At 49.8% G+C, this 25167-nt stretch overlaps 1 protein-coding gene across 1 annotated transcript in view; it reads right to left on the bottom strand.

The window, feature by feature from the left end:
• Positions 1 to 25167, bottom strand: part of Pepd (peptidase D) — a 134889-nt gene that overhangs the window by 53206 nt on the left and 56516 nt on the right. The window contains exons 8-9 of the mRNA XM_052760063.1: positions 23072 to 23147; positions 21109 to 21155 (exon numbers count right to left, since the gene is read on the bottom strand). Of these exons, the coding sequence (XP_052616023.1) occupies positions 21109 to 21155; positions 23072 to 23147 (123 nt within the window). The remainder of the gene's footprint in view (positions 1 to 21108; positions 21156 to 23071; positions 23148 to 25167) is intronic.

The following is a 25167-nucleotide window of genomic DNA, read 5'->3' on the forward strand; positions in this document are numbered from 1 at the left end:
TCAAAGCTGTGAACCAACAAAAGCCTCTTCTCTTTAGAGGCTGGCCATCTCAGGTGTGTGCTACAGTGACAGGAAGCCGATATTAAAACCGCCCTATTAAAACTAATGGCAATGACTCCCAATATGCCCCTCATTACCTCCCCTGACTTCAGTGTTTGGCACTGAATCTGTCACCCAATGCATGCCACATTTGACTTTTTTTTTCACCTGCTTCTATCTCCCAGAGTGTTACAGACAGCTTTTCCTTGCTTTTGCCTTCCCAGCTCCCAGAAGAGGGCCTGCCACTTGTCATTACTCAGTAAGTGCTTGTGATCTAACAAACCAGCACAGGCAGCCTGGGGACACGCTGTGAGGCAGCAAGAACCACAGACGCCTGGCCAGCAAGGACGGCGGTGAGTGGCGGACACCTGTCGGCGTGCTTGGGTCCAAGTCCAGGGCTTTCCAACACAGACAGCCTGAGATGTGATTCCCGGTTGACCTGGGGCCCCCAGGGTCTGTGGAAACATACTACTCACTCCTGGTCTGGGCAAATGTAGAGGTGCTTATAAACTCAGACCTCAGTGCTCATGGGAAGGAAGCTTGGGAGTTAGAGGCCAGCCTGGGCTATGTGACTACATAGCAATACCCTGTCTCAGGCAGGCAGGCAGACAGACAGACAGACAGACAGGCAGATTCCTTCCCCTGATCTTAAGAGAAAAATGAACCTGGTAGTTTCTCCTGCTTCTCTGAAGCCCTGGACTTCCTGAGATGGCCTCTGCAGAAGTACATACAGACATTTAACATCTTTCTGGCGAGGCTGTGGCCTTTTTCTGACCCTGGGGACCAACTGGCACACATACCTCATTGCAACACCAACAACATGCCCTTTATCTGCCATCCCAGCAGTGTGGACCTGATTCCTCGATAACCACTGGGCTGTGACAACCACATCCCCAGGAAGCATGGCTGCTAGAAGAGCATACAGACCCAGGTGACTGATGTTGCCCTGAGCGGCCACCCTCACATGTGCCTAGTGAGGAGTTGTGGGTCTCGTTCCCTATGCAGCCTCATCCCTTCTCTTCATGGGAATACTTCATGGTACCCAGTAGGTATCAGGCCTCACCACAGGCCCTGCAGTAGGCCCTGGGGGTGACAGTCAATCTTCAAATCCTAGCCCCTCAACTTGCCCCTGGCAAGAGCATGGACAAATTACTCAGCCTCTTTGTTCCTCACCCACTAAAGGAGCTTAACAGGGTTGCTTTGAATATTTGATGGATCACACCCTTATTTCATTATAGACACATATGGTGCCCAGACCAGAGCTGGCCTGTAAACAGGTCTTTGGCAATGTCCACTGGAAGTCCCAAGAACCATTGCTATGGAGTCTGAAATGTCCCCCATTAGGCACTGTTTGGGGAAGTTCTGGGACCTTTGGAACAAGGTATCCAGCTGACTGATGTAGACCAGTGGGCGAGTCCTTGAAGAGGATTATAGCCACATCTGCTTCCTACCCAAGCTCTCTGCTTCCTGATTTATCAAAATATGAAGCCACATTAAACTTTGTGCCAAAATAAACCTTTCCTCCCTTAAGTAGCTTCTGTCACATCACACAGATGGAAAGTCCAACTGTGTTCCTCATAACCATATCCCTGGACTTTGGAATAGTGTCCAATATGAAGAGGTGCTTAATAAATGTTGCAGAGAAAATGAATGGGTTGGAAGCAGCATGGTCTGACTTGAGAGTAGTGCAGACACAGGTATATTGATGGGTATTCTCACAGATATCCTACCACTACCCCCTCGAGTGTGTGTGTGTATGTGTGCATGTGTGTATATGTATGGGTGTGTGTGTGTGTGACTGCAGCACCAGAGTCCTGAGGGAATCCTCCCTGTCACATTCATGAGGCTCATAAAAGTATAGCCAGAAGGCAGAGTCTCTGACTTTTTCAGAAGGCAGGGGAGGAAGTCAATAAATAAGGCAAGGTGCCTAGGTCAGCTTCCGTGTGTGTGTGTGTGTGTGTGTGTGTGTGTGTGTGTGTGTGTGTGTGTGTGTGTGTGTGGCGCGGGGGGGGGGCATGTTCACCTGCCAAGGTCCTCACTAGCATTCTCCCTTTTTTTCTCACCCCAGTACCCACTTCATGTAGGAGAGAACGCTCAGCTTGCACATCTCCACTCACCACCCTCCTCCCCATCTTCCCTTCATCTCCTGGTCACTCAGAGCCTCAGCTGATGGGACTGCAATCCAGCTCACATGCTGTGAGTCTTGCCGAGAATTGGCTCTATTGTTCACTCCTCTCCTCCCCAGAAGGCCTCACTCACTCTTTCTACTGCACACTTTCCCATTATCTGGCAGGTTCGAAGCCAGCTCCTTATTTTCATGGACAAAGATGACTTTTACTATGTACATTTCCCCTCTGTGGTGGCTTGAATGAGAATGGCCCCAAAGGCTCATATATATGAAGGCTTAACGCACAGAGAGTGGCACTGGGTGAGAAGGATTAGGAGGTGTGGCCTTGTTGGAGGAAGTGTGTCACTAGAGGTGGGCTTTGAGGTTTCAAAAGCTCACATCAGACACAGAGTGTCTGTCTTTCTTTCTGTCTCTCCCCACCCCCTGCCTACAGATCAGGACGTAGCTCTTAGCTCCTGTCACAGTGGCATGCTCTCTGCCATGATGATAATAATAGACTAAGTGCCCTCGTCTGGGCTCTGAAGGAACCTGTATGTTAGAAGGTGGATGATGCTGAGCCAGTAGTATGGAGCAGTAAACAAGGTCCTATGCAGGTTTCTGCAGGTGACAGAGGTGCCATTGTCTAATGAACAGTGCTCCGACTTGATTCACACATGGGGGCCCCCAGATCCTAGAAAATGTGACTGTATTTGGAGACAGGGATTTACAGACACAGACATGGGGCCAGAGAGATGGCTCAGTGGGTAAGAGTGTTTGCTTGCATAAATATGAGGACCTGAGTTCAGGTCCCAGCACCACAGAAAAAACTGGGCATGGGTTGACATCTTGATTCTGGACTGCCAGCTTCCAGGGTCGTGAGAAATAAATTTCTGTTGTTAAATCTTCTAGTCTGTGGCATTTTGCTATAGAAGTCTGAGTTGACTAATACCTGTACCTCTAAGCCAGAGGGATGACAGAAGGGTCCCCGATATGATGTAAGTCCCCCCAATATGATGTGGTTTGTAGGCTCTAGCCACAAATCACAGGGACCTGAATCACCCTGAATTCTAAACTAGAATTCTACCTAGGTCAAAGTTAATACCTCAGCCAGAGTCAGTAAAAAGACATAGGAGCCCTCTCCTCCAGGCCAGTCCCTGACACAGCACGGAGGAGAGACCTGGATCACGTCAGGAGACAGGAGAGGACCTGCTTGTCCCTCGCTGGGGTTCTGACCCCCGCCCCCCAGGAGCTACTGGTCCCAGCCAGATTCTGAGCCTGTTGGATTCACTTCTTTCCTCTTCAAAGCATTCTAGATTGATTGCCAAGCCTTGCTGTAAATCAAAAGAGAGTCACTCCTCATTATCTACTTAGAATTCCCCAGGTTCTTCCTACAAAACCATTTCTCAGCTGTTTGATCTCCCAGCCACCAGCACTATCTCCAGGCACGCCACCCATCACGGCAGCCACCAGACACTTTTTTCTCCTAGGCTCTTTTCTCGGGACCCAGATGAATTCCCACCTTTCTCCGGCTTTAAGAAGAGCTGCCGAGATAAATGACTCAAAGACTCTGACTGTTGCTAGAAATATAGACTGTGAAAGCTGCTTCTGCATAAGCCAGCATAAGGGAGGCCAGCGCAGGCCAGCACGCTGCTGCTGCCGCTGCCGCTGCCGCCACTGCCGCTCTGGCTCACCCTGCAGCCACACGCTCTCTGCCGTGTTTTCATGTGTGGAACAACGAGGCTTGTGTAGCTTGAGTGTGCAAGTCAGGCCACGCCCCTGTTACCTCTTGCACAATCCCACCGACAACCTCAGGGCATAGGCCAACCGGCTGTGGTTAGCGGAAGGGAGGAGGCACCCTGTTTGCATACTGTATCCCAAAGGAACATTATCCCCAGCCCTGCTGTTGGTACCCCCCTTGCCTAGAAAGCCCTCAGCCCACCACAGCACATGCTCAGCCTTGGCTGCTCATCCCAAGTGAGGCCCTGCAGGAAGACCTCAGCCCTCTCCCTTCACAGTGGTAGTCAGGGCTTTCCCCACCTACAGGAAGCCATGCAGCTTGCAGATGAATCTCTCTCCACTGCCATCATCTGTCTAGGAAGGAACTGAGCCTACTGCTGCTGCTTGGACGAACAAGTAGTAAACAGACCATCACAAACGAAGCTTAGCCAGGTTCAGCCACTCAGGCACCTGCCATGGCAGCGGGCAGGGGAGACATGAAGAGCCTTCTACGAAGCAGCTCCAGGAACTCTATTCCAGGAGTGCTACAACACACCTGTTCCTAGATGGAATGCCCCAAAGAGGGCCCTGAGCAGGCCACAGTGCTGCTATTGACGCCTGTGTGACCTGAGAACAGCACTAACCCAGGCCAGGCACAGAGAAGGCCAGGATTTGCCACTCAGAGTGCTTTTAGCATGAGTGCTAAAAGGTACGTGTGTGTGTGTGTGTGTGTGTGTGTGTGTGTGTGTGTGTGTGAGAGAGAGAGAGAGAGAGAGAGAGAGAGAGAGAGAGAGAGAGAGAGACAGAGAGAGAGAGACAGAGACAGACAGAGACAGAGACAGACAGAGAGAAGCTGCAGTCTAAGAAAATGCAGGGTCAGGCAGGGATGGAGAGGTGAGGACATGGACTCTTCTAGCACAGAACCAGCTTGTTAAAGACTGTAGAACTCATGAAAGCAGCTGGCTAGGTCTGCAAGCAGCAGGCTACTGCTATAGGTCCCTTCTGGTCCCCCACAACCCTACCAGACCCCTGAAGTTGCTACAGCCCAGGATACCTGATAAACACAACACCATTCCTGCAGTCAGGGCAGGATCTTGCCGAGGCCTGTGAACAACAGTAGGCATCATCCACCGCCATCAGCAGCTGGCTCCCGGCGTGTCAGAGCTTCTTCAGACTTTCCAGTGAGTGGGGAGTCCCTCACTGTGTGGCAGCTTCAGGTATGGTGGCTAAGTAGGGGGAGGTGGCCTGGCCTGCTGACTGACTGCCCCGGGCACTCTTCATCTACTTGCTCTGGGGTAGCCATGGGGAAGGAAGTCTGGGTTCCATACTGTGGCTGCTCATAGAAGCCAGAGGGTTCACACCATTCTCCTTGACTGAGGAAAGCCAAACACAGCCCGAGCCATGGGCAGGGCAGAGGCTCTAGAATGGTCTAGGAGGCTCCACTGTCCCAGAAACTGGGGTCTCTGCAGGAGGAACCCCCACCCCACCCCCGTTATTCTCAAAAACTAACTCCAGGTCTCAGGAGCAGATGTGTCTACTGGCAGATATGGAAACGCCTTTCAAAGTTCCAGGGTTAAACCCATCATGACATCCACAGAATTCAGAGCTGGGAGGGGAAAAACTCCCAGCCCAGAATAATTGCTCCCACAGGGAACGGCGTTTTGCACTGGCGTGTACAAGGTCTGGATGAGAATTCTCTAAAAATCGGCAAGAAAGCTGGCAGCTAATCATAACTGTCTGCCTGCTCCAGAAGCCAAACTGATATCACTTCTCCTCTGGGGCAATCCTCCAGACCCCCCACAGCACAATGCTCCTGACAGGCCAAGGAGGGAGGACCCAGCCCCTCTGAGATGGGCTTGGGATCTACACACCCTACCAGGGGCCTTCTTTGGGAGTGTGTTAGGAAGGGTGGGGGTTCCTGGGGTGGGAGCAGGGCCAACTCAGAGGCCCGGAGGACCCTGGCAAGAGCAGAACCCACTGGGTATTTAGGTAGAAAACAAAGCCTTTTTATTTCCACCCATGGCGCTGCCATCTTCTTTTTAAAAATAAGTGACCCTTTAGACTTTCTTTCTCCTACCCCTGACCTCCTCTTGAAGGAGACATCAGTATGAGACATTTTTTTTCTTTTTTAAACCTAGGAGAGAATCAACATTCTGAGTATGATGGAAAGTCAGCCTGGAGTGTCGGGGGTGGGTGGGGGTGGGTGGGCTAGGAGGGGCTGGGGAGGCCATGTCCTGCACCTGATGGCTGCTGTCACCACTCAGAGGTCACTGCTCTGTGGGGTTCTAACTCAAGGTTGCTAACTGTGCTGCTCTTCCTGAGAAAGCAGAAAAAATATGATTTTTAATCAATGACTCAATTAAACCAAATGAACAAGCAAGAAAAAGGGGTCATGATTTGAGAGAGAGAGAGAGAGAGAGAGAGAGAGAGAGAGAGAGAGAGAGAGAGAGAGAGAGCTCTCCCCTACGGAAGGGGTTGGAATGGAAAAAGAGAGAGAAGAGAAATGATGTAATACAATTACAATTTCAAAAAAAAATTATTAAAAATAAAACAACAACACTGTATGGACCAAACTGAGGCTGCCTATTGAGCAGAGCCCAGAGGTACCAGAACATAAACTCTGGCCTTTGCCGTGATAAGAAAGTCCTCATGGAGGAGGCCCAGTGGTAAAGATCTGTCGCTCCAGCTACCGAGGCAGAGGCAGGAGGATCACACGTTCAAGGCCTAAGCTAGGGAGTGAGTTCAAGGATGGTCTGGACAACTTGGCGAGACCCTGCTTCAAAAGTTAAAAGAAGCAAGCAGAGGACCAGGGGTGTGGCTTAGCAGGAGGGTGCCGACACAGTGTGAGGGGCCTAGGCAGTCTACCCCAGAAGTTGGCCCACAGGGGCCAAAGCCCACCTTGATAGCTGCCCTAAAAGAAAGACAGCCACCGCCACGGCCAGTTGGTGAGGGTGTTTGGAGGAAGGGGGCTGCACAGGCCGCTCACACCCGACTCCTTAGCTCTTTGGGGGTTCGCTCTCACAGCCTGCTCACATCTCAAGTGCTCACCCCCTTTCTTCTGTACCTGAGTACTTTCGGAAGGCGTCCAGGACCCACCTGAGAGTTATTGGTCTGCCGAGCAGATGGAACCACAACCTGTGTTATGGTAGAATATGAAATGTCTCCCCAAAAAGTTCCTGTGTGGTCGGCTCTGGCCCAGCAGGTGGCCCTGCTGACAGCTGATGGATACTAGGACACTCTCTTGTCACTGATGAGCTTAGAGCAGGGTATGAGGGGTGGGGCTGGCTGGGGGAAGGAAGTCAATGAATACAGCCTGTCCTTCTTTCCCTTGGGTTCTGCTTCTTGGCTTCCATAGGTGAGCAACTTCGCTCCTCCACACACTTCCACCACGGCTTGGAAGCAAGGCCAATCTCCAAAACTGTGAGACAAAACCCATTTTTCTCATGTCGATAGCATCAGGTTTTTAGTCACAGTGGGAAAAAAACAAAACAAAACAAAACTAACACACTCCCTATGCAGAATGAGAGGAAGTTTAGAGACAGCCTCCAGCATGTGAGCAATGTTTCACTCTACCAAAGATAGCTACATTCCCATAACCTCCATCTTGTAAAACTCTGTGCATGATCCTGAACATTCCTGAGATTTGATTCAATATCATACCCTGCCCCTTCATGTCCATTTACAAAATCAGCCGGTTGGGCCAGACTGTGAGGTCCAGCTCCCACCAGTGGGGATGTGACAGTCCTACCTGTGCCAGAGGAAAATGAAGTGAGCCGTATGTCTCCCGTGCCTGCTTCCCAGGTCTGGATCCTAGCGCACCTCTTTGGTAAAAGGCCTTGCCTGTTTCTGTGTGTGGCACTGGGAATACTGTCCTCCAATGTTGGTAAGTGTGGGATGGGGAGTTAGGGCTGGGAGCAGTCATAATGGGCTCAAACCGGGAGAGAGTTAAGTCACAAAATGCCAGTCATTTACTAGCAGCGGAGACCTGGGGAAAGAAGGTTATAGGAAGTGGACCTGTAACCGCCACCCCCGCCCCCCCCACCCCACCCCCGGCGTGGAAGGAGGATCCTAAACAAAATGAAGGTCTCTGAAGAAGTGCATCTTGCAGATCGACTGACCTTGACAGAGCAGAGCACAGTGACTGTGAAGAAGCCTAGAGCCAAAATGACCCTGGGCCAGCTGCCTTGACTCCTGTAATTGACTAACAGGGAAACTTCTCAGAATGCAGAGCTAGGCTCTGGAGACCCCTAGCCTCCACCACCCCAGAAGCTAAGACTGCTAGAACATGTCAGGAACCTAAAGATTTCCCCATCTCACTGTGCTGACCAATGTAATGTGCTGATATGCACCTTTCTTTTGTTTGGTGACTATAATTTCATGTAGCCTCTTCCACAGTGAAACGCCATTCAGGGTAAACACAATCAATATTTCTGGGCTATGGTCGTTCATATTTGGCTTAGAATGAGGCAGAGTTGGGTTCTTACATGAGCAAGAGAAAGGGCAGCAGTGCCATGCAGAACCCCAGTCTGTGAGAACAGGGGCTTCAAAGACCCACCAGAGACAAAGACAGGTGTCACAGGGGCTTGCAGAGACAGCCCCGGCCTGTGTGCATGGCTTCTGCCCACAGAGGGCCATCATATTACGTCTAATAACACAGAGGGAAGCCACAGAGAGATGGGGGTTCAGAGGACTTGCTCAGAGTGGCGTGATAAACCATTCCATCACAGGCCTAAGATCTCCTGACCCGAGGGCTTAAAGGCTTGCTGCCGGCGAGTGGCCAGAGGGTAATGACAACAGCCATGTGCATGTGATACTACCACTTGGTAGGACTACCGGCCGGGATACTGCAGGCAGAACAGCCTTGCTGACAACCAAGTATTCCCGACTCCACAAGTCTGTCACACAAGTTACAGCCTGCAGGCTGCCCCTCCTTCCCCTCATCCGCTCTGTGTTGGATGGGGTTGCTCCTCTGGCCAATGTTGACGGGCTGAAGTCAGAACCCATCGCTCTGAATCTTGCTACCTAAGAGGTGAGGGGCCACCCACGGGGAGCTTGACGGGGCCCTCCCTGCTTGGGCCTAGGCTCTAGAGCCTCCCTAACTTTGTCTTCCGATGGCTGCAGGTGGACTGATTAACCCTCAGACTCTCTGAGTGCAGTCCTCCATCCGAACAGCACCAGGGCCGAGCCATGGGAAGTACCATCTCTCCTAAGACTCCTAGGGGCACCTGTCTAGGCAGGAAGACTGACAGCTCTCCAGAAAAGCACAGCTGTGGGACTTGTCAAAGACTCCCATTCTTTTGGGAACAAAGACTCAAAACCCGTTTATGTCATTACTGATGACAAAAGATTTTCCCACATGGGAGACACTTGAAACACTGAACCAAGACTTAGCAAGCACGAGGCTTGTGAGTAAAGGCCACAGACGCCTTTACTAAGTAAGGTAGCCTCAAGTATCCTCTAAGCCAAACTGCGGCCATCTTCTTGAGTTCAGCTGTGCCCACCGCAGAGCTATCACAGTGGGGCCTCCTGGGGGGACACTCCCTCCCAGATCTGAGGAGAGGTGGAGAGGGTCATTTGACCCTCACCAGAATGCCCTCCCACCCCTGCCGAACAGTGCAGCTGATTCTGCCCTAATCTAGCCTTGGGGAGGGGTTGGAAGGACACAGGCTGGAAAGGACTAGAGAAACGTTCTCTATGTATGTAGGCATGGGGAGGCTATTATGCATACGGGGTGCAGACCTTCCAGAGTAGCTGCTTGAGGGTCACCCATGCTCTTGCCTGTAACCCCCCCCCCCCATTGCTCTATAAGCTCAATAAACCCACTGGTTCCCCAGAATGACCTCTGATGAACTAGTACCTCAGTTTGTCATTGGGACCTTAGGAGAAAGAGTAGATGCTATTTATGTCTTCCTCAGGGAAGGAATTTTAGCAACACAAGTTTTAATCACTATAAAAGAATATACACATGGAAAGTAATTCAAGGAAATATAAGTCATATAAAACCCACCACAAAACCACGCCACTAGGAGGTAAAAGAAAAAGGGATTAAAAGGCAAGTGTATGCTCCATTTCCAATTCCTTAATTGAGACAGATATGAACTTAATTTTAACACAGAGACAACAGAGAAGCGCAAGTCATCTGTTTCTTAATTTACAGGTGACTCCGCAGAGAGAGTGGGAGGCATCTGAAAGAGCACAGAGGACACTTCAAAGCTATAAAGTTAAAACAGAAACCAGAAAGCAGGAGCGGCAGGGAAGAGAACGGGCATGCTGTTTCCCTCAGTAAATGCGCCGGATAAAACACTTTCTGGGGTTTTTTGTTTTGTTTTGTTGTTGCTGTTTTCTTGCAATGCTGGTGTTCCAAACCTAGGACCTTGCACATGCTAGGCCAAGGATCTACCCCTGACCTACACCCCAGCCCAGCCCAGTAAATGTGAGACACAGGCTGCTGACACAGGCAGGCCCTTCTATTTGGAGTAAACTCCGACTCAGAAGCAACAGAAAACATCAAAATGAAGGAAGAGGGGCTAGGGACATGGCTCGGTCAGCAAAGTGCTTGTCTTGCAAGCATGAGGACCTGAGTTCAAGTCCCAGAACCCATTAAAAAAAAAAAAATCTAGGCATGGTGTTTCTGTGTCTGTGAGCCTAGAGCTGGGGAGGACAGGCCAGACAGATCCGGCGCTTGCTGGGTAGCCAGCCTCAGCTGTACAATGTTTCAGGTCAGTGAGAAGCCTATCTCAAAAATAAAATACAATATGCCGGAAGGTGGTGGCGCACACCTTTAATCCCGGCACTCGGGAGGCAGAGCCAGGCGGATCGCTGTGAGTTCGAGGCCAGCCTGGTCTACAGAGGGAGATCCAGGACAGGAACCAAAACCAAAATAAATAAATAAATAAATAGATAAGTAAATAAATAAATAAAATAAAGGAGGGCCCAAAACTACATAGAGAAACCCTGTCTCGAAAAACCAAAATAAATAAATAAATAAATAGATAGATAAAATAAAGGAAGGCCCAAAACTACACAGAGAAACCCTGTCTTGAAAAACCTAAATAAATAATAAAATAAAATAAGGAGGGCCAGCAGGTACAGCAGTGGCCCTGTGTGCATAAGGCTCAAGATCTATCCCCAGCACCACAAAATAAATAACAACTAATAAACAAACCAACAAACAAACCTGGGGCTGGAGAAATGGCTCCACAGTTAAGAGCACTTGCTGCTCTTATAGAGGACCAGGTTGGGTTCCAGTACCCACAGGGCGGCTCACAATTAGCTAAAACTCCAGTTCTAGGAAATCTGATGTCCTCTTCTGGCCTTCACAGGCACTGTATGCATGTGGTGCACACAGGCCAAACATGCAAACACATAAAAGTAAGTAAATAAATCTGAAAAAAAATAATACCAGATGTCATGGCACCTGCCTTTTATCCCAGCACTCGGAGGAAGAAGCAGGTAGGCCAATTACACAGCAAGATCTCGTCTCAAAAAAACAAAACAAAACAAAAGAACAAAGACAGAACAGGAAACAACACAAAGAAAGCACATAACACCACCAACAAAATCAGATACCAATAAAACCAAGGACTCTGATCAAACAGTTTAAAAGGTAGAGTATGATAAACACAAACAGCCTGCAACCCGCATCCCTCCAACTGCTCGTCTTGGAAGTGGGTGCAACAGACCCATTCATCACTCATGAGGGGATTCATAAAGCAGATCTCTCGGTCTGAGGACACACTCAACGACAGAAGAGAGGAGGAAGGGGGCCAGATGAGACCAGAAGCCTGATGGGTGTGCTCAAAATGTTCATTCTAAACTAAAAACCAAACAAGTGTCTGTACTCCTGAAACTACTGACAAAAATACTATAAAATAAGACAGAAAGAAAAATCTCAAAATGAATTTCATTTGTTGGGTCTTTTTTTTTTTTTTTAACAAAGGCCACATTTTCTTATTGCAAATGGTGACAAACTCAGTAACTAATAACAAAAAGTTAACCAAGAAAAACCCAGACACATCAATCTGGAACAAATTAGTACATTTCTTGGGTCAAAAAACAAATCAATCAAAACTTACTAGGATATGACCAAAGCTGTGCTCAATAGCAAAAAATTAGCCCCAATCCATTTTTTACCAGAGAAGGGAGAGAGAACTAAGATTCATCTCAACAGGTTACAAGATGGATGTTCAAAAGACGCATCAGGAAGGAAAGAGAAAGGAGTTAATGATGAAATTGGAAATCCATGAGTCAAGTAAACAATGGAAGCAGAAAAGAAATTTAAGAACGGATTGTAAGAAAAGATCAATAAAGCGGATCCAACTGTTACAAACTGATCAATAGAGGAAGCGCATGGATTCATAGAGGGAAAGTGAAAGGAAATGTAACTGTGGATGTGGAGGAGAGACTTTAAAAAGTGGGGAGAATAAAATGGGTCACTTAAAATCCTTGGTGAAAGCAAAACCTTCCCAAGCATCTACGCTGCATTGACCTTCCAAGTGGAGCCTGGACCAGGGAGCTCTGGAAAAACCCAAATGCAAGATGGGTTCTGACCACACTACAGGGCTCTGCTACCCTTTCAAGGGGCAGCCAGGTCCTGCGCTTTATATATTGTTCTGCCCAAAAAGAAAATTGGGGGTGGAAGTGGGCTTGCCCCAATCTCCGATCTTAAAATATAGCTAAGGGATAAGGGGAGAAAAAGAGGCGTTTGGAGCTAAGTCTTCTGTTCTGAGACTATAAAATGAGAATAGAGAATACTAAGTAGCAGCCCCATTATGGTGGTTAGTAAAGTCACTGTATCTGATCTGTTCTCTGTACCAATATCTAACTCACTGAGTTCACTCAACTAGGCCATAAAGTGTTATTAGCAAAGACCTCAGATGAGGAAACAGAGATATAGTGCTATCAACCTGCCCAACATCACACAGCGGGGACCCAAACCCAGGGCACCCATCTCTAGGAACTCTAACCACAAAACTACAAGACAACCCCCTCTGACACACACACACACACACACACACACACACACACACACACACACACACACACACACACCACGTGCGTGCAGGTGCCCATGGATCCCCTGGAACTGTAACTGGAGTTACAGATGGCTGTGAGCCTCCATATGGGTGCTGGGAACCGAACTCAGGTCTCTGCAAGAGCAGTGGGTCTTTCCAGCCCCCGATCCTGGTTTCTGACATGATTCTCCAGTAACAGCAAGTAGCATTCCTTAGAGAAAATTCCCTCAAGGGCTTGAACAAAGAATATACAAGATGAGCCTGGAGCATCATGCAATCAGAAAGAAAGCCCAGGGAGTGCTCAGAAAGCAAATGACAGGTGTTTATCAAAGGGACATGAGAGGCAGCACAAGAGCCTTCAACTCTCAGAATGACTGGAGCATTGAGATGAATAGCCGGAGCCCAGATTACATCCCCAATCTAAAATAAAACATCCAAGAGTCTAAACAGAAATAAGTACTAAAAATTGAATAAATAACCAGGAGGGAAGAGAGCACCGTGTACCGAGGCCTCATAAATAAGTCATGCGGCACCTGGAGGAGGTGGAACCGACCCCTGCTGCCTAAGTGCAGCTGGTGCCCAGTGCCTTCCAGCAGAGTGAGTACCATGGAGAGGGAGGGAAGGGATGGGAGTCACCTCACAGGGAGGAACTAGACACCTAGGCAGGTGACCCATGTCACGTGACAGCGGGTGGACTTACTCTTTCCTGAGGACAGTGGCACTTCACCTCTAAGTATCACATGGCCCCATTGTCAGCCTGAGGCCCTAAACTAGGGAGACATCCTTCCCATCACCCAAGCATGACTTGAGAACTATCAAGGTCATCACAAACAAGGGCAGTAGAGGGGCTGTCGTAGCTCAGGAGCTCCAGGGGACAGCACAACTAGGTTTTATAGGGTCTCCTGAGCCAGGAAAAGGACACTGGTGAGAGCTAAGGAACTGAGACAGATCAGCTAACAGTAACCACGCTATCAGTGGTGTTTCCATAGCAACGTCAGCAAAGGTGAAGACGGTGTAGTGTGCCCAGGACTCTATGCTCCCAACTCTCTAACCTGAAACTGTTCTTAAAAGCACTTCCTGCTCTTGAGAAGACCCAAGTTTGGCTTCCAGTACCCGCATCAGGTGGCTCACAACCACCTCTAACTTCAGCTCCAGGGACATCCCCCCACCCCTCAACATACACAGGGCATACATACAGACACACCCATGAACAGAGATAAAATAAAAATGTTAAAGACATTTGAAAAAATAAAACAGAAAGGTTTCTGAATACCTCCCCTCCCTCCCTCCCTCCCTCCCCCGCACCCTCTCTCTCAGCCAAGGGAGATGCTTAAAAGGCAGCTGCTAACATTCCACACCCTTTCCTGACACAATCTCCAAGCAAGCCAGGAAGACACCTTCCCTGAATCAACAGAAGCGCTTATTGGTTAAACAGTGCAGGTCCACAGGCGCCCACCAGGTCCTCACTGGGGTTCCGGTGGGGTGACACCTCCAGCACTGGAAAGAAGGCCCGCTTCACCTGGTGCTGTCTCCAAAGCCCAGACTAGTTCATCACTTCACTATATGTTTACAGAAAGCACATGCTTGTACGAACTCGTGCGCACACTCGGGGTGAGGTGGGGTGGGGGTGTTGCTGACCTCTGTCATCGTGGGCTACCAAGGAAGTGCTGGCAAAATCCCACACCAGGCCACCAAGGCCATGCAGGGCTTTCCATATCCAGGTGTGCATTCTCAGTGGCTATCCACAGCTCTCGCCCTTCAACATTGGCCGAGTACACCTGTGTCTGATATGGACGTACTGGTACCACCTATGGACACTAACCAGGCTCACAGAGAAGGGCCATCAATCAATCATCTCTTACCTGGGGCCCAGGCCTGAGATAGTCTGTACCCCATACTTGTCCCCAAAACCTCCTTCTCCACAAACCCCAAGTATCCTTTACAGGGGTGGGGGAAAGACAGTAAAGTAAGGACAGCCTCACTGGTGAACAGCTATGCCCAGGCTGAAGCCAGATTAGGTCAGAATGTACCTTATTGGGAAACTGGGCATCTCCAGAACCTGCCAGGAAGGAAATACCTCTGAGTGACATCTATCACCAACAAAACCAAATGACCCGTGAGGGGTCCCAACCCTGGCTATGGACATACAAAGCCAGGCCTGACCTCATGCCCTGTGAAGACAGCATCTGAGCAAGCCGCAGAACAAGAGGAGGGCAGCATGGGCACAGAGGGCATTCTTCAGAGATGACGTCTTGCCTAGAGGGGCTGATGAACAGGGAAGCAAGTATCTGCGCTCAGTGATGAATGTCTAACACCAGCACTTGGGAGGCAAGCCAAAGGAGGCCCTTGAATTTCAGGTCAGCCTGGGCTACATAGTGAGACTTTGAAAGAAATCAAAGGCTGGGGTTATGGCTCAGTGGTAGTGTTCTGTCTATGTGCAAGGTCCTATGTTTCATTTCCACAAGACACTAAAAGGAATTAAGAAAGCCGGGGTGGTGGTGGTGGTGGTGGTGCATGCCTTTAATCCCAGCAAAGGCAGGTGAATCTGTGAGTTCGAGGTCAGCCTGGTCTATATAGAGTTCTAGGGCAGCCAAGTCTACACAAAAAAGCCTATTTCAAAAAACAAAACAAAAATCAACAAACAAAAAAACCAAAAAATAAAAAAAAAAACAAAAAGGAAAGAAAAATAAGAGGAAGGTGAGGAAGGATGAAGAGGAAGAGGAAGGAGAGGATGGAGAGGAAGAAGGAGGAAGAGGAGGAGGGGGAGGAGGGGGAGGGGGAGGAGGAGGAGGGGGAGGAGGCCCGAGAAAGCTCATGGCTCCAGGGATCTGGAAGGGGCTCCAGCAGACTCCCAGAGCAGCCAGTGCTTGCCTACCCAGAGCCGGCATGCACTCAGGCTCACAGAGCCCATGGGCCGCAGGCTGCCTGTTCCCCTGCAGCTCTGACCTCAGGGAGAAGGAGGTTGGGGCTGTGCCTACAGGCTCTCCAGCCTCCCTCCTGTCCTCATGGGAGCTAAAGTTTCTAATCCTTTAAAGACACAAAGAACCTGACCTGCGTAAAGTAAATATGGCTAGGGTTTTGCAGCCTGAGCCCTTGGTACACTGGACACTTCACCTCTCCCTCAGCACCTGGAGACCTGGATGGACCATACAAGTTGAGGAGGGGTTGAAGTTCGGGGTTACTAGAGGTGTATGTGTGTCTATGTGAGATGTGAGAGGAATGTGCTACTGTGTGTGGAGGATGTGTGCGATGTGCATACAGACAGAAGACATGCTTGTGTGGTGCACACGTGAGTGTGGGGGTGTAGGGATGTGTGGTAGGCAGTGTGTAGTGTGTATAGGGGTGTGGCATGCATGTGATGAAGAGATGCAGTCCCCCGGGCTCCCCAAGTCTGGACCCACCAGGCACCCTGAGGACAAATGACACATAGCTCACTCCATTTGTCCAAAGGGCAGGAAAAGGCAATAAGGCCTTTAATTTTAAAAAGGCACAGCCGGGCAAGTTCTTCATTAACACAGGCCTAAAAGAAAGCAGGAGGCGACCACTGTGAGCTAGCCTGTGACAGGAACCCAGGAAAGCCCAGTCCTAGTGGAGGGTTCCAGACAGGACAGAGGTGGGGAATGAGGCAAGACCGTGGGGACATGGTCATACCCACAGAACCTGTCTTTCAAGTTACTCACACCACCCCTCCCCCAGCTGTTATGAGAGGGCCCCAAATGGCTCCTTCACAGCTGGAGTGGAGGAGACAGCAATCCCAATTAAGGTTCCAGGCTGTCAATGGCATCAAGTTATTAATCTCCGTGTAGTAAATATGAACCGGGACCTGCTTACACAGCCAATTGAGCATGCTCTAAATTAGTGTTTGCAGGTAATTGATTCAGCTGCCAGCCCTGTGCCAGCCAGCTACAAGCCGGTTACGCCACTAACATTGAATAATACGAGGTGTTAAAACGGACCGCCTGATTGGGCCTAGAGTCGGATGCTGGGCGAGCCGATTTGTCCAAACATCAACGTCTTATTGGTTTAACACAATTTACTACACCTCAATTTTGGAAAATGATTTTCACTTCCTTGCTGGCAGGCACAGCACAGAGGAGAAGGCGGTGTCTTCATAAATGACATCAGCTAGCTTATGCTTTTTTCAACATGCCCTCAAGATTGTATAATAAATCTCTGATAATTAAAAAAGGGGGGGGACAAGGCTTAGAATGTGGTCTCCAGCTGGCATCTGAGTCTGTGAAGCTATTTGTCCTGGTGCTGCCCTCCACTACCCCAGCTTCCAGTCCTGGCTTAGAGTCTTCCTGCCCCATCCCCATGCCCCTCTGTGTGGCCCACAGATTTGAGGGATGCCCACCATGAGTGCAGGGCACCATCAGCACACACAAAAAGGAAGCTCACTTCCTTGTGGCCCCATGAGTCCACTGCCCACGTAACACTTGGGCCGCCCTAATCTACCTGGGCAGCAGTCCAGCCTGTGTTAAAAGGGCCATGTCCCCTGGGTAGCCAACAACACCTGCTTTGGAACGCTTTGATTTCTAATTTAGGAAAGTAATTCTGAAGTCTCCAGTAGTATGCAGGGTGGTAGAAAAATAGCTCAGATCCTTTTCTTCTCTCTTCCATGCATCCATCCATGCATCCATCCATGCATCCATCCATGCATTCGTCCATCCAAACAACCCAGACATGTTTCCCGACACCAGTTACTGTGCCAGAAGATGATACATGGTTCCTGAGGCATCTTCGGGTTCTCATGGACACACACTCTTTCTGTGCAATGGAAACAGAAAGAGACCCAGGCAGTGACAGACAGGCCTGCCTGTGGGAAGAGAGCTTGGGACTAAGAGTCGTTCCAATTCATAGCTACAGATGTTCACGGGGCAGAGGAGTGCCCTCTTGAAATCTAGGCAGACATCCTCAGATGTGATGACATCCTTGGACAAGCGTCTCCCCACTACCTTCAGGAGCAGACTTTGCAGCTCATTCCTGTTACCGTTGCTTCCACTCTTCCCTTGGGCATGCCCATTCCCACCAGCCCCTTTATGCTGAGCTCTCAGGGGCCCAATGATCAGGTGCTCCCATTGGCTGAGGCCCACAGACAAACATTGCTTTCCTCTAGACCAGTGCTTCTCAGCCTTCCTAATGCTGCGACCCTTTAACACAGTTCCTCATGCTGTGCTGACCCCCAACCATAAAATTATTTTGTTGCTACCTCATAACTGTAATTTTGCTGTTATGAGTTGTGATGTAAATATCCGATGTGACCCCCCCCAAGGGGTCACAACCCATAGGTTGAGAACCACTACTCTAGAATCTAGAAGTCTAGATCTTCTATTATGGGCCATAGATGGATGTGAGACACATTGTACACATGAGAGAGCCAGCTGGCCATCATGGAAATCTGTCCACTTGGTGCCCTCTGTACACCTGGCCAGACACCTCCCACTATGCCAGCTAAGCTTCAGGCTGTCCATAACTCGGGGATCTAGTCACCAAGGAAAGGGAGCCTGCAAGCTCTCCCCGGGCTCAACTCCAAAAGAATTCCCAACAGCCTAGGGCAATGTGCAGCCTGTGTTTGAATCTTGGCTTAAGGAAAACAAATCCAAAAAGAAAAAAGACAGGTTTACATCAATGCAAATGGCAGTACTAAGAGACTATGGCCAGGGCCCTGGAGGGGGGCTCAGACGTCAAAACCATTTACTGATCTCCCAGAGGACCCACATCAGGTGGATCCCTGGGACTCAAGGGTCAGAAGAGATTACCTTCTTACCTCCATAGGCATGCATGTGCCCTCACACACATAATACATCAAATAACCAAACAAACCACAGTCAGTCTTCGGCAGAAGAAGGGGGCTGACTCTAACCCTGTGGATACCAACCAGCCTCCCCAGAGGCCCAAGTCCCTCGTACCCAAACATTCTCCCCCGACACTTCAAATCAACTGGAGGTTATTTATAAGGCCTAACCTAACCCTATGTCAATAGTTGTTACCCTGTGTGGCTTAGAGGGAAATGACAGTGCAAGGTCTACGCATGTTCACTTACTGATTCAAGTTAAAAGAAAAAAGTTTGCACCAGCCACAGTTGGCTGAATCTGTGATGTGGGATACTCAGGTACAGAAAGCTGTTTGAACTGTTAATTTGGTTAGATGAGGTAATGGCAGGGTGGTTATAGGAAGGGAAAAGTCTCACTGACTGAGACATCTCCTGAAATATTTACATGGGAATGACATGATGTCTGGACTGTTCACATACACCAGCAAACCAAAACACAAACACAAAACTAAACAATGGATGAGGGCCTGGGGGCTCATTATGCTATTATAAGTCCTTTAGATTTCTGAAAAACAACAGCCGAGACATTCCTTGTCACAGACCCAAAGCCCATGTAGCTCTGCCTATGAGCTGCAGCAGGGTCAGGGTCAGGAGCTGAGGAAAGAGTGTCTCGGGGTCCCTTCCAGAGCCAACCCCCGACAGCCCGGGGCACAGCTGGCTGCAGGCAGAGACTGTGACGGCCCACACACAGGTGAGCTATTCTTGCTCTGATTTCTTGGTTATTTTTATTTGAGGCATCTGTTATGGGTCACTATGAGTCAACTCAACTGAGAACAGGTTTCTGGGGCAGAGCCAGTCTGAGAGACTCATCACTCCTGCCTCCCTGGCTAGCCCTATAGCTCTCTTTCCCACCTCAGATCCTTGAGGAGGGAGAGGGAATGCTGTGCAGACTGCAAACCAGAGAAACTGTGCACGCCCTTCCCCAGTGTCCTTGGTGAGACAGAGCCTCAGCTTTGATGGACAGCTGTTACATGCCCCCTACTGGGACATCACAGCAGCTGAGGAAAGCCATTTTAACAATTCTGTGCCCTTCAGAGCAAGAAGAGAGGACTGGCTTATAGGTGCTCGACTCCCCTTTCGGGGTTAAACTCTGGGAAAGGCCTCCATCTGCAAGCCCACAGTGAGAAGATGTGCCAGGCTGGCCCCTGCTGACCCTACCTGTGCTGCTGTTCACACTGATGCAGCCCGCAAGGCCACGGGGTGTGGGCTAGCATAGTAGTCCTTTCTCTGTTACTATAATAAAAGACCTAAGACAGGCTATTTTATAAAGAAAAAAGGCTTGTATGGCTTATAATTTTGGAAGCTAAAAGTTCAAGACCAGGCTCACCAGTTTGGCCTCCTAAGAAGCCAGAAATTGGGCCAGATGGTGGTGGAATGTGCCTTTAATTCCAGCATTCGAGAGGGAGAGGCAGGTGGATTTCTCTGAGTTCGAGGCCAGCCTGGTCTAGAGAGCTAGTTCCAGAACAACCAGGGATAAACAGGGAAATCTTGTCTCAACAAACAAACAAAGGAGCCAGAGATCTGGGTGTGGTCAGGTGGGCTCTTTTTTTATAGCAATGCTTTCTCAAGATCTGAGTCCTCTGAGTACAGGAGACCCAGGGACACAAGGGCCTCCCATTGGGTCCCACCTCAAAGGTCCAACCCCACTCACGTATGCACACTGTGGGCCCAGCTTCCAAGAAGACACTTCAGCGCCCTGGCACAAAGCAGGCCTGATGGTGGACTTGGGGCTATGGACATGGGAAAGGGGGTGGTAGCTGCCAAGTGCTTACAAGTTCAGGTAGGAAAGGGAATCTGGGATGGGTAGGGTGATGCCCTTCCCCAGTGTCACCTTCCCAGAGCTTCCAGTGGTGTGGTCACTGGTGGGAGACCCAGGACCTAGCCTGGGAGGGTGGGGGTACGATCTGAGTCAAGGGATTCCTTGAGCATGGGTAGCAGTAAGCCCCCCCCCCCCCCAGGAAGTACCTGAGCATGCCAACCTGTGGCAAGTCTAACTGGTGCTGAAGGCAGATGGGGCTCTCCAGGGTGCTTTATGAGCCACTTAGCCATCCCTCCACCCAGTGGCCCGAGCACAGCAGACATAACGGTGGTGTTTACACATAAAAACGGGCAAGCTGTTTTACCAGTGGCTTTTTTGTAAAGTTTCCCCCACAAATTGCAGAAACAAAGTCCAAGCATGGAATGATGGGACAGTAAACCAGCCTGGAAAGTTATCAAGGCCCATTACCATCAAACACTCTGCCAGGAGCCGGGGTGGTGCCTAGGATCCCAGTGCTGCACATAATCCCCACTCGGTCTGCAAGCAGTGTGCGCCAGCCCCTCATCTGTTACTTGCTTGGGGGACATAGATTGTTGGGGTTTTTTACATTTTAATCTTTATGCAGAGAGACACAGCTTACCTTTCCATCTCGTATTCTTTCATTCCCACTTTTATAGCCTTCATTACCTAGAGCACGGGTATTAAGCAAAGACATTTGTATTAAGCAGATAACTAACGCGGCCTTATAAATAATGTATAACACTTTTTCAAAAGCTCCTCTTTAAAAGAAAAAAAAAAAGGAGGGGCGATCCATGCACAGTGGTGCAGCAAAGTGACAAATTAGACCTTTTAACAGCTCCGAGACCACAGAGTTTATTTAAACCATTGTGGAGCACTTTCATTTGGAAGCTGATAAACACCACAGTACAGCTTGTGGGTGGCCGGCACCCTAAAGACAAAAGATCTGACCAAGATGTTTGGCAAATCCTGAATATTAGGAGAGGGTTTTATTATTTATTATTTGTTTACTTTTGCCTAATTTTTATAAAGAGAAATTAGCTGGGACAAGAGATTACATGGCCTTCCTGCCATCCTTGTCGTCCCTAGGCTAAGCTGGGATGGTCCCTGAGCAGGCAGGATTCCCCAGGCACCTGAGTGGCTCTGAAACACTGGCTTCCTTCACACGTGAAGGTGTTTCTGGAAAACGGGTGATTGGGTAGACTTGGTAAAGCACACCTGCAGGACCAGCACTTGGGAGGTGGAGTGGAAGGATCATATTTTGAGATGGCCTGGGCTACGTAGTGAGCTCAAGGCCATCCTGGGATATATAGCAAGACCCTGTCTTTAAAAACAAAAAGAAAAGAAGAATATGGCTCAGTGGTTAAAGAGTGCTTGCTGCTCATTCATTAGGACTGGAGTTTGGATCTCGGCGCTCACACTGGGCAGCTCATAACTGACTATAACCCCAGCGCCAAAGGATCCACTGCCCTCTTCTGGCCTCCAAAGGCACTGCACTCATATGCACACGTATCAGACAGACATGCAAATGCACACAGGTACAAATAAACAAACAATAATCTAAATTTTAAAAATAAGAAAAAAAAGGAAGGTGGTGTGGTGGTTTGAATAAAAATGGCCCCCACAGGCTCGTAGATTTGAATGTTCGGTCACCAAGGAATGGCACTATTTAAAAGGATTAGGAGGTGTGGTCTTGTTGGAGAAGTGTGTCACCGGAGGTGGGCTCTGAGGTTATAGAAGCCCATGCCAGGCCCAGAGTCTCTCTCTTTCGGCTATCTCTGGATCCAGATATAGAATCTCAGATTCTCCAGCACCATGTCTGCCTGTGTACCACCATGCTCCCTACCCTGCTGACAGTGGACTAAAGCTCTGAAACCGTTAGCCACCCAATTAAACTCTTTCATAAGAGCTGCCGGGTCATGGTGTCTCTTCACAGCACTAGAACACTGATAGGAGCTGGGATTATAGTTACGGACAAAAGATGCTTTAACACGAGCTGGGAAGTGCCAGTACACCAGGGAGGAGAGCTCTGATCTCTTGGAAGTAGGGCCATTTGGTTGGGACAGTCCCCGAGGACTGGGATCATGACCTTCATGGAGGGAGGTGCCTTAAGATGGAGAGGGAGCAGAGGCTCTCCATCCCTGCCCTGCACCCACCATGAAAGAGAGAAATTCTCCTGAGAAACTTCCTGCCTTCCACGTGGTCCTTTACCTTCCTTACAGTTCTCCCACCCCACCCACAGTGACTCAGTCTGTGACAGTTTGGATGTGAAATGTCTCCCATGGGTGGTGCTGCCTGGAGAAGGCTGTAGAATCTTTAGGAGGAGGCCTAGCTGGAGGAAGAGGATGCTGTTGAGTTGACATTGAGGGCTACAGCCCAGCCTCACTTCCACCCCAGTCTCTCTGCTTCTTGGTGAGCTAAGATGGAGTCACTCACCCCCATGGAGTGACCCAGCACACCACCTGGACAGACTGTGAGACAGAATATAGCCCCCCTTCCCGAAGCCGCTCCTTGTCAGGTGTTCGATCACAGCAATTAGCAAGGTCATCACTGTCCTGGCCAACCGAAGCGGGTGCCCAACTCACCTCACGGTGGGCCTCGCTGGAGATCCGATTTGTGTAGCGCAAAACCTCTAGCTCCATGTCTGTCTTGAACACTCGACTGCAGAGAAGAGAGAAAGAAATGACAGTCAGTGACCTGGCAGGGCCTAGACCTTCCCAAGGAGACCAACCACCACTCCTGGGAGCTAGGTCAGAGTGGCCCAACACCCACAGCAATGTGCATCCTGAGCTATCTAGACAACAACCTGGGGTTGGATCGGAGCAGCTGCCCTTTGTCCTAGAGCAGGCCACAGGCAGGCAGCCTGCAGCAATGGTGGCTGGCAGCTCTGGGGACCCATCCTGCCTGCTTGAGCCCCAGCTTCCTTATCCACAGCAGGGGAATAGACTCTGCACGGCAGAGGGGTTTGGGCCTAATCTGAGGAGTGCTGCTGGCATCCCGGGGACCTGACCCATTGGCTAAAGGTCCCCCTTGGATCTGTCCACCTCGAGCCCTTGGGGCAGCCCAGGAGGCACCATGTGACTCAGGCCTTTACCAAGACAGAGCTGGGGAGCAAGACACCAAGGGGACCGTGTGTCTTTCCACTGTGTGCAGATAAAACATGGAAACAGCCGGTCTGCAGAGACCAGGGGACTGGGGAGGGCGAGGAGAGAGGCAGCGATGACGTGTGGCAGAGGACCCTGGGGAGTCTCCTACAACCCAATTCCTCACAGCTAACTCCTGGTAATGGGTCAGCCCGAATGTGCCTCGTGTCTCGTCCCTGCTCCAGCCTTATCCCTCAGTAAGAAGCACGGAAAGGGAGCTGATGCTCATTTTCCACCTCTATGCATCTGAAGAAACTACTTCAGATGGTCCATGGCATGAAAGGCACTGTAAGCACTGGCCAGACAGACGAGGGACCCACTGTACCCAGCTATGGCTGAGATGCCCTACTCTGCGCCTTGTTTTCGCCTTGTTTTCCTCATCTGTTTGTCCAAAGGGTGCTGTGAGAATTAAAGAGTTGTTTTTTGTTTTGGAGACAAGGCCTCATTATGTAGCCCAGACTGGCCTTGAACTCTCCAATATGCATGTGCCCAGCAGAGCCTTGCATTTGAAAGCACCAAGAACAGTGCCAGGCACCTGGCCAGAGCTATGTGTGGCTCATGAGTAGAGTAAAGCTTGGAGCTGCGGCCTCATCCACACTGCTCACCTTGAAGTCTCAGATGAGGTGCCCTAACCCGCGTCAAAACAGAACTACCATCCTTCAGTACTCACAGGTGATTGCTTCTGGGACCCCGGTTACACTCAAATCCATAAATGGCACACAGCCTCCACATGTCCCGCTATACTTAGAGTCAGTCATTTCCAGATGACTTAGTTTACCCAACACAAAGGAAATACAGAGTGAGTGGCTGCTGTGTACTCTTCAAGAAAAAATGACAAGAAAATGGGCTTTGTGAGTACACTACACTGTGGCTTAAATCTGAAATATGGGAGGGGAGGGCTTATGTTTTGAGTCCTTGCTCTCCAGACTGAGCACTGTTTGGGGGAGATTCTAGAACTTTAAGTAGGCACTAAATGGAGGAAACAGGTCACTGGGGCGGGACCTTAAAATATTACACCACTTCCTCTAAGTGCTCTCTGCTCCCTGGTTGGCCAGGGACTGAACACCTCTCCTCTGCCACAGGACCAGGCATCCAGAGAATTAAGGGCAGAAACCTGGAGGCAGGAGCTGATGCAGAGGCCAGTAAGTGCTTTCATCCCCCCCACCCCCCAGCTGAGGACCGAACCCAGGGCCTTGCGCTCTAGGCAAGCGCTCTACCACTGAGCTAAATCCCCAACCCCCCTCATGGCTTTCTTATAGCACCCAGGACTACCAGCCCAGGGTAGAACCATCCAGTGAGCCGGGCCTTCCCTCATCAATCACCAATAAAAACAAACAAACAAAACCACCACAGGCTTCACCACAGAGCACAGATTTGGTAGGGGCATTTTCTCAACTGGGGCTCCCTATTCTAAACTGACTCTAGCGACTGTCAAGCTGACATAAAACCAGCCACACAAGCAGTAAGTGTTCTTCACTGCTGAGCCCTCTCCCTAGCCCTTCCTTATAAACCTGTTTCACACCGATACACACACTGTA

The sequence above is a fragment of the Peromyscus californicus genome, unplaced genomic scaffold (genome assembly GCF_007827085.1).
Source record: "Peromyscus californicus insignis strain IS unplaced genomic scaffold, ASM782708v3 Scaffold_4__1_contigs__length_199733344, whole genome shotgun sequence".
NCBI lineage: Eukaryota > Metazoa > Chordata > Mammalia > Rodentia > Cricetidae > Peromyscus > Peromyscus californicus.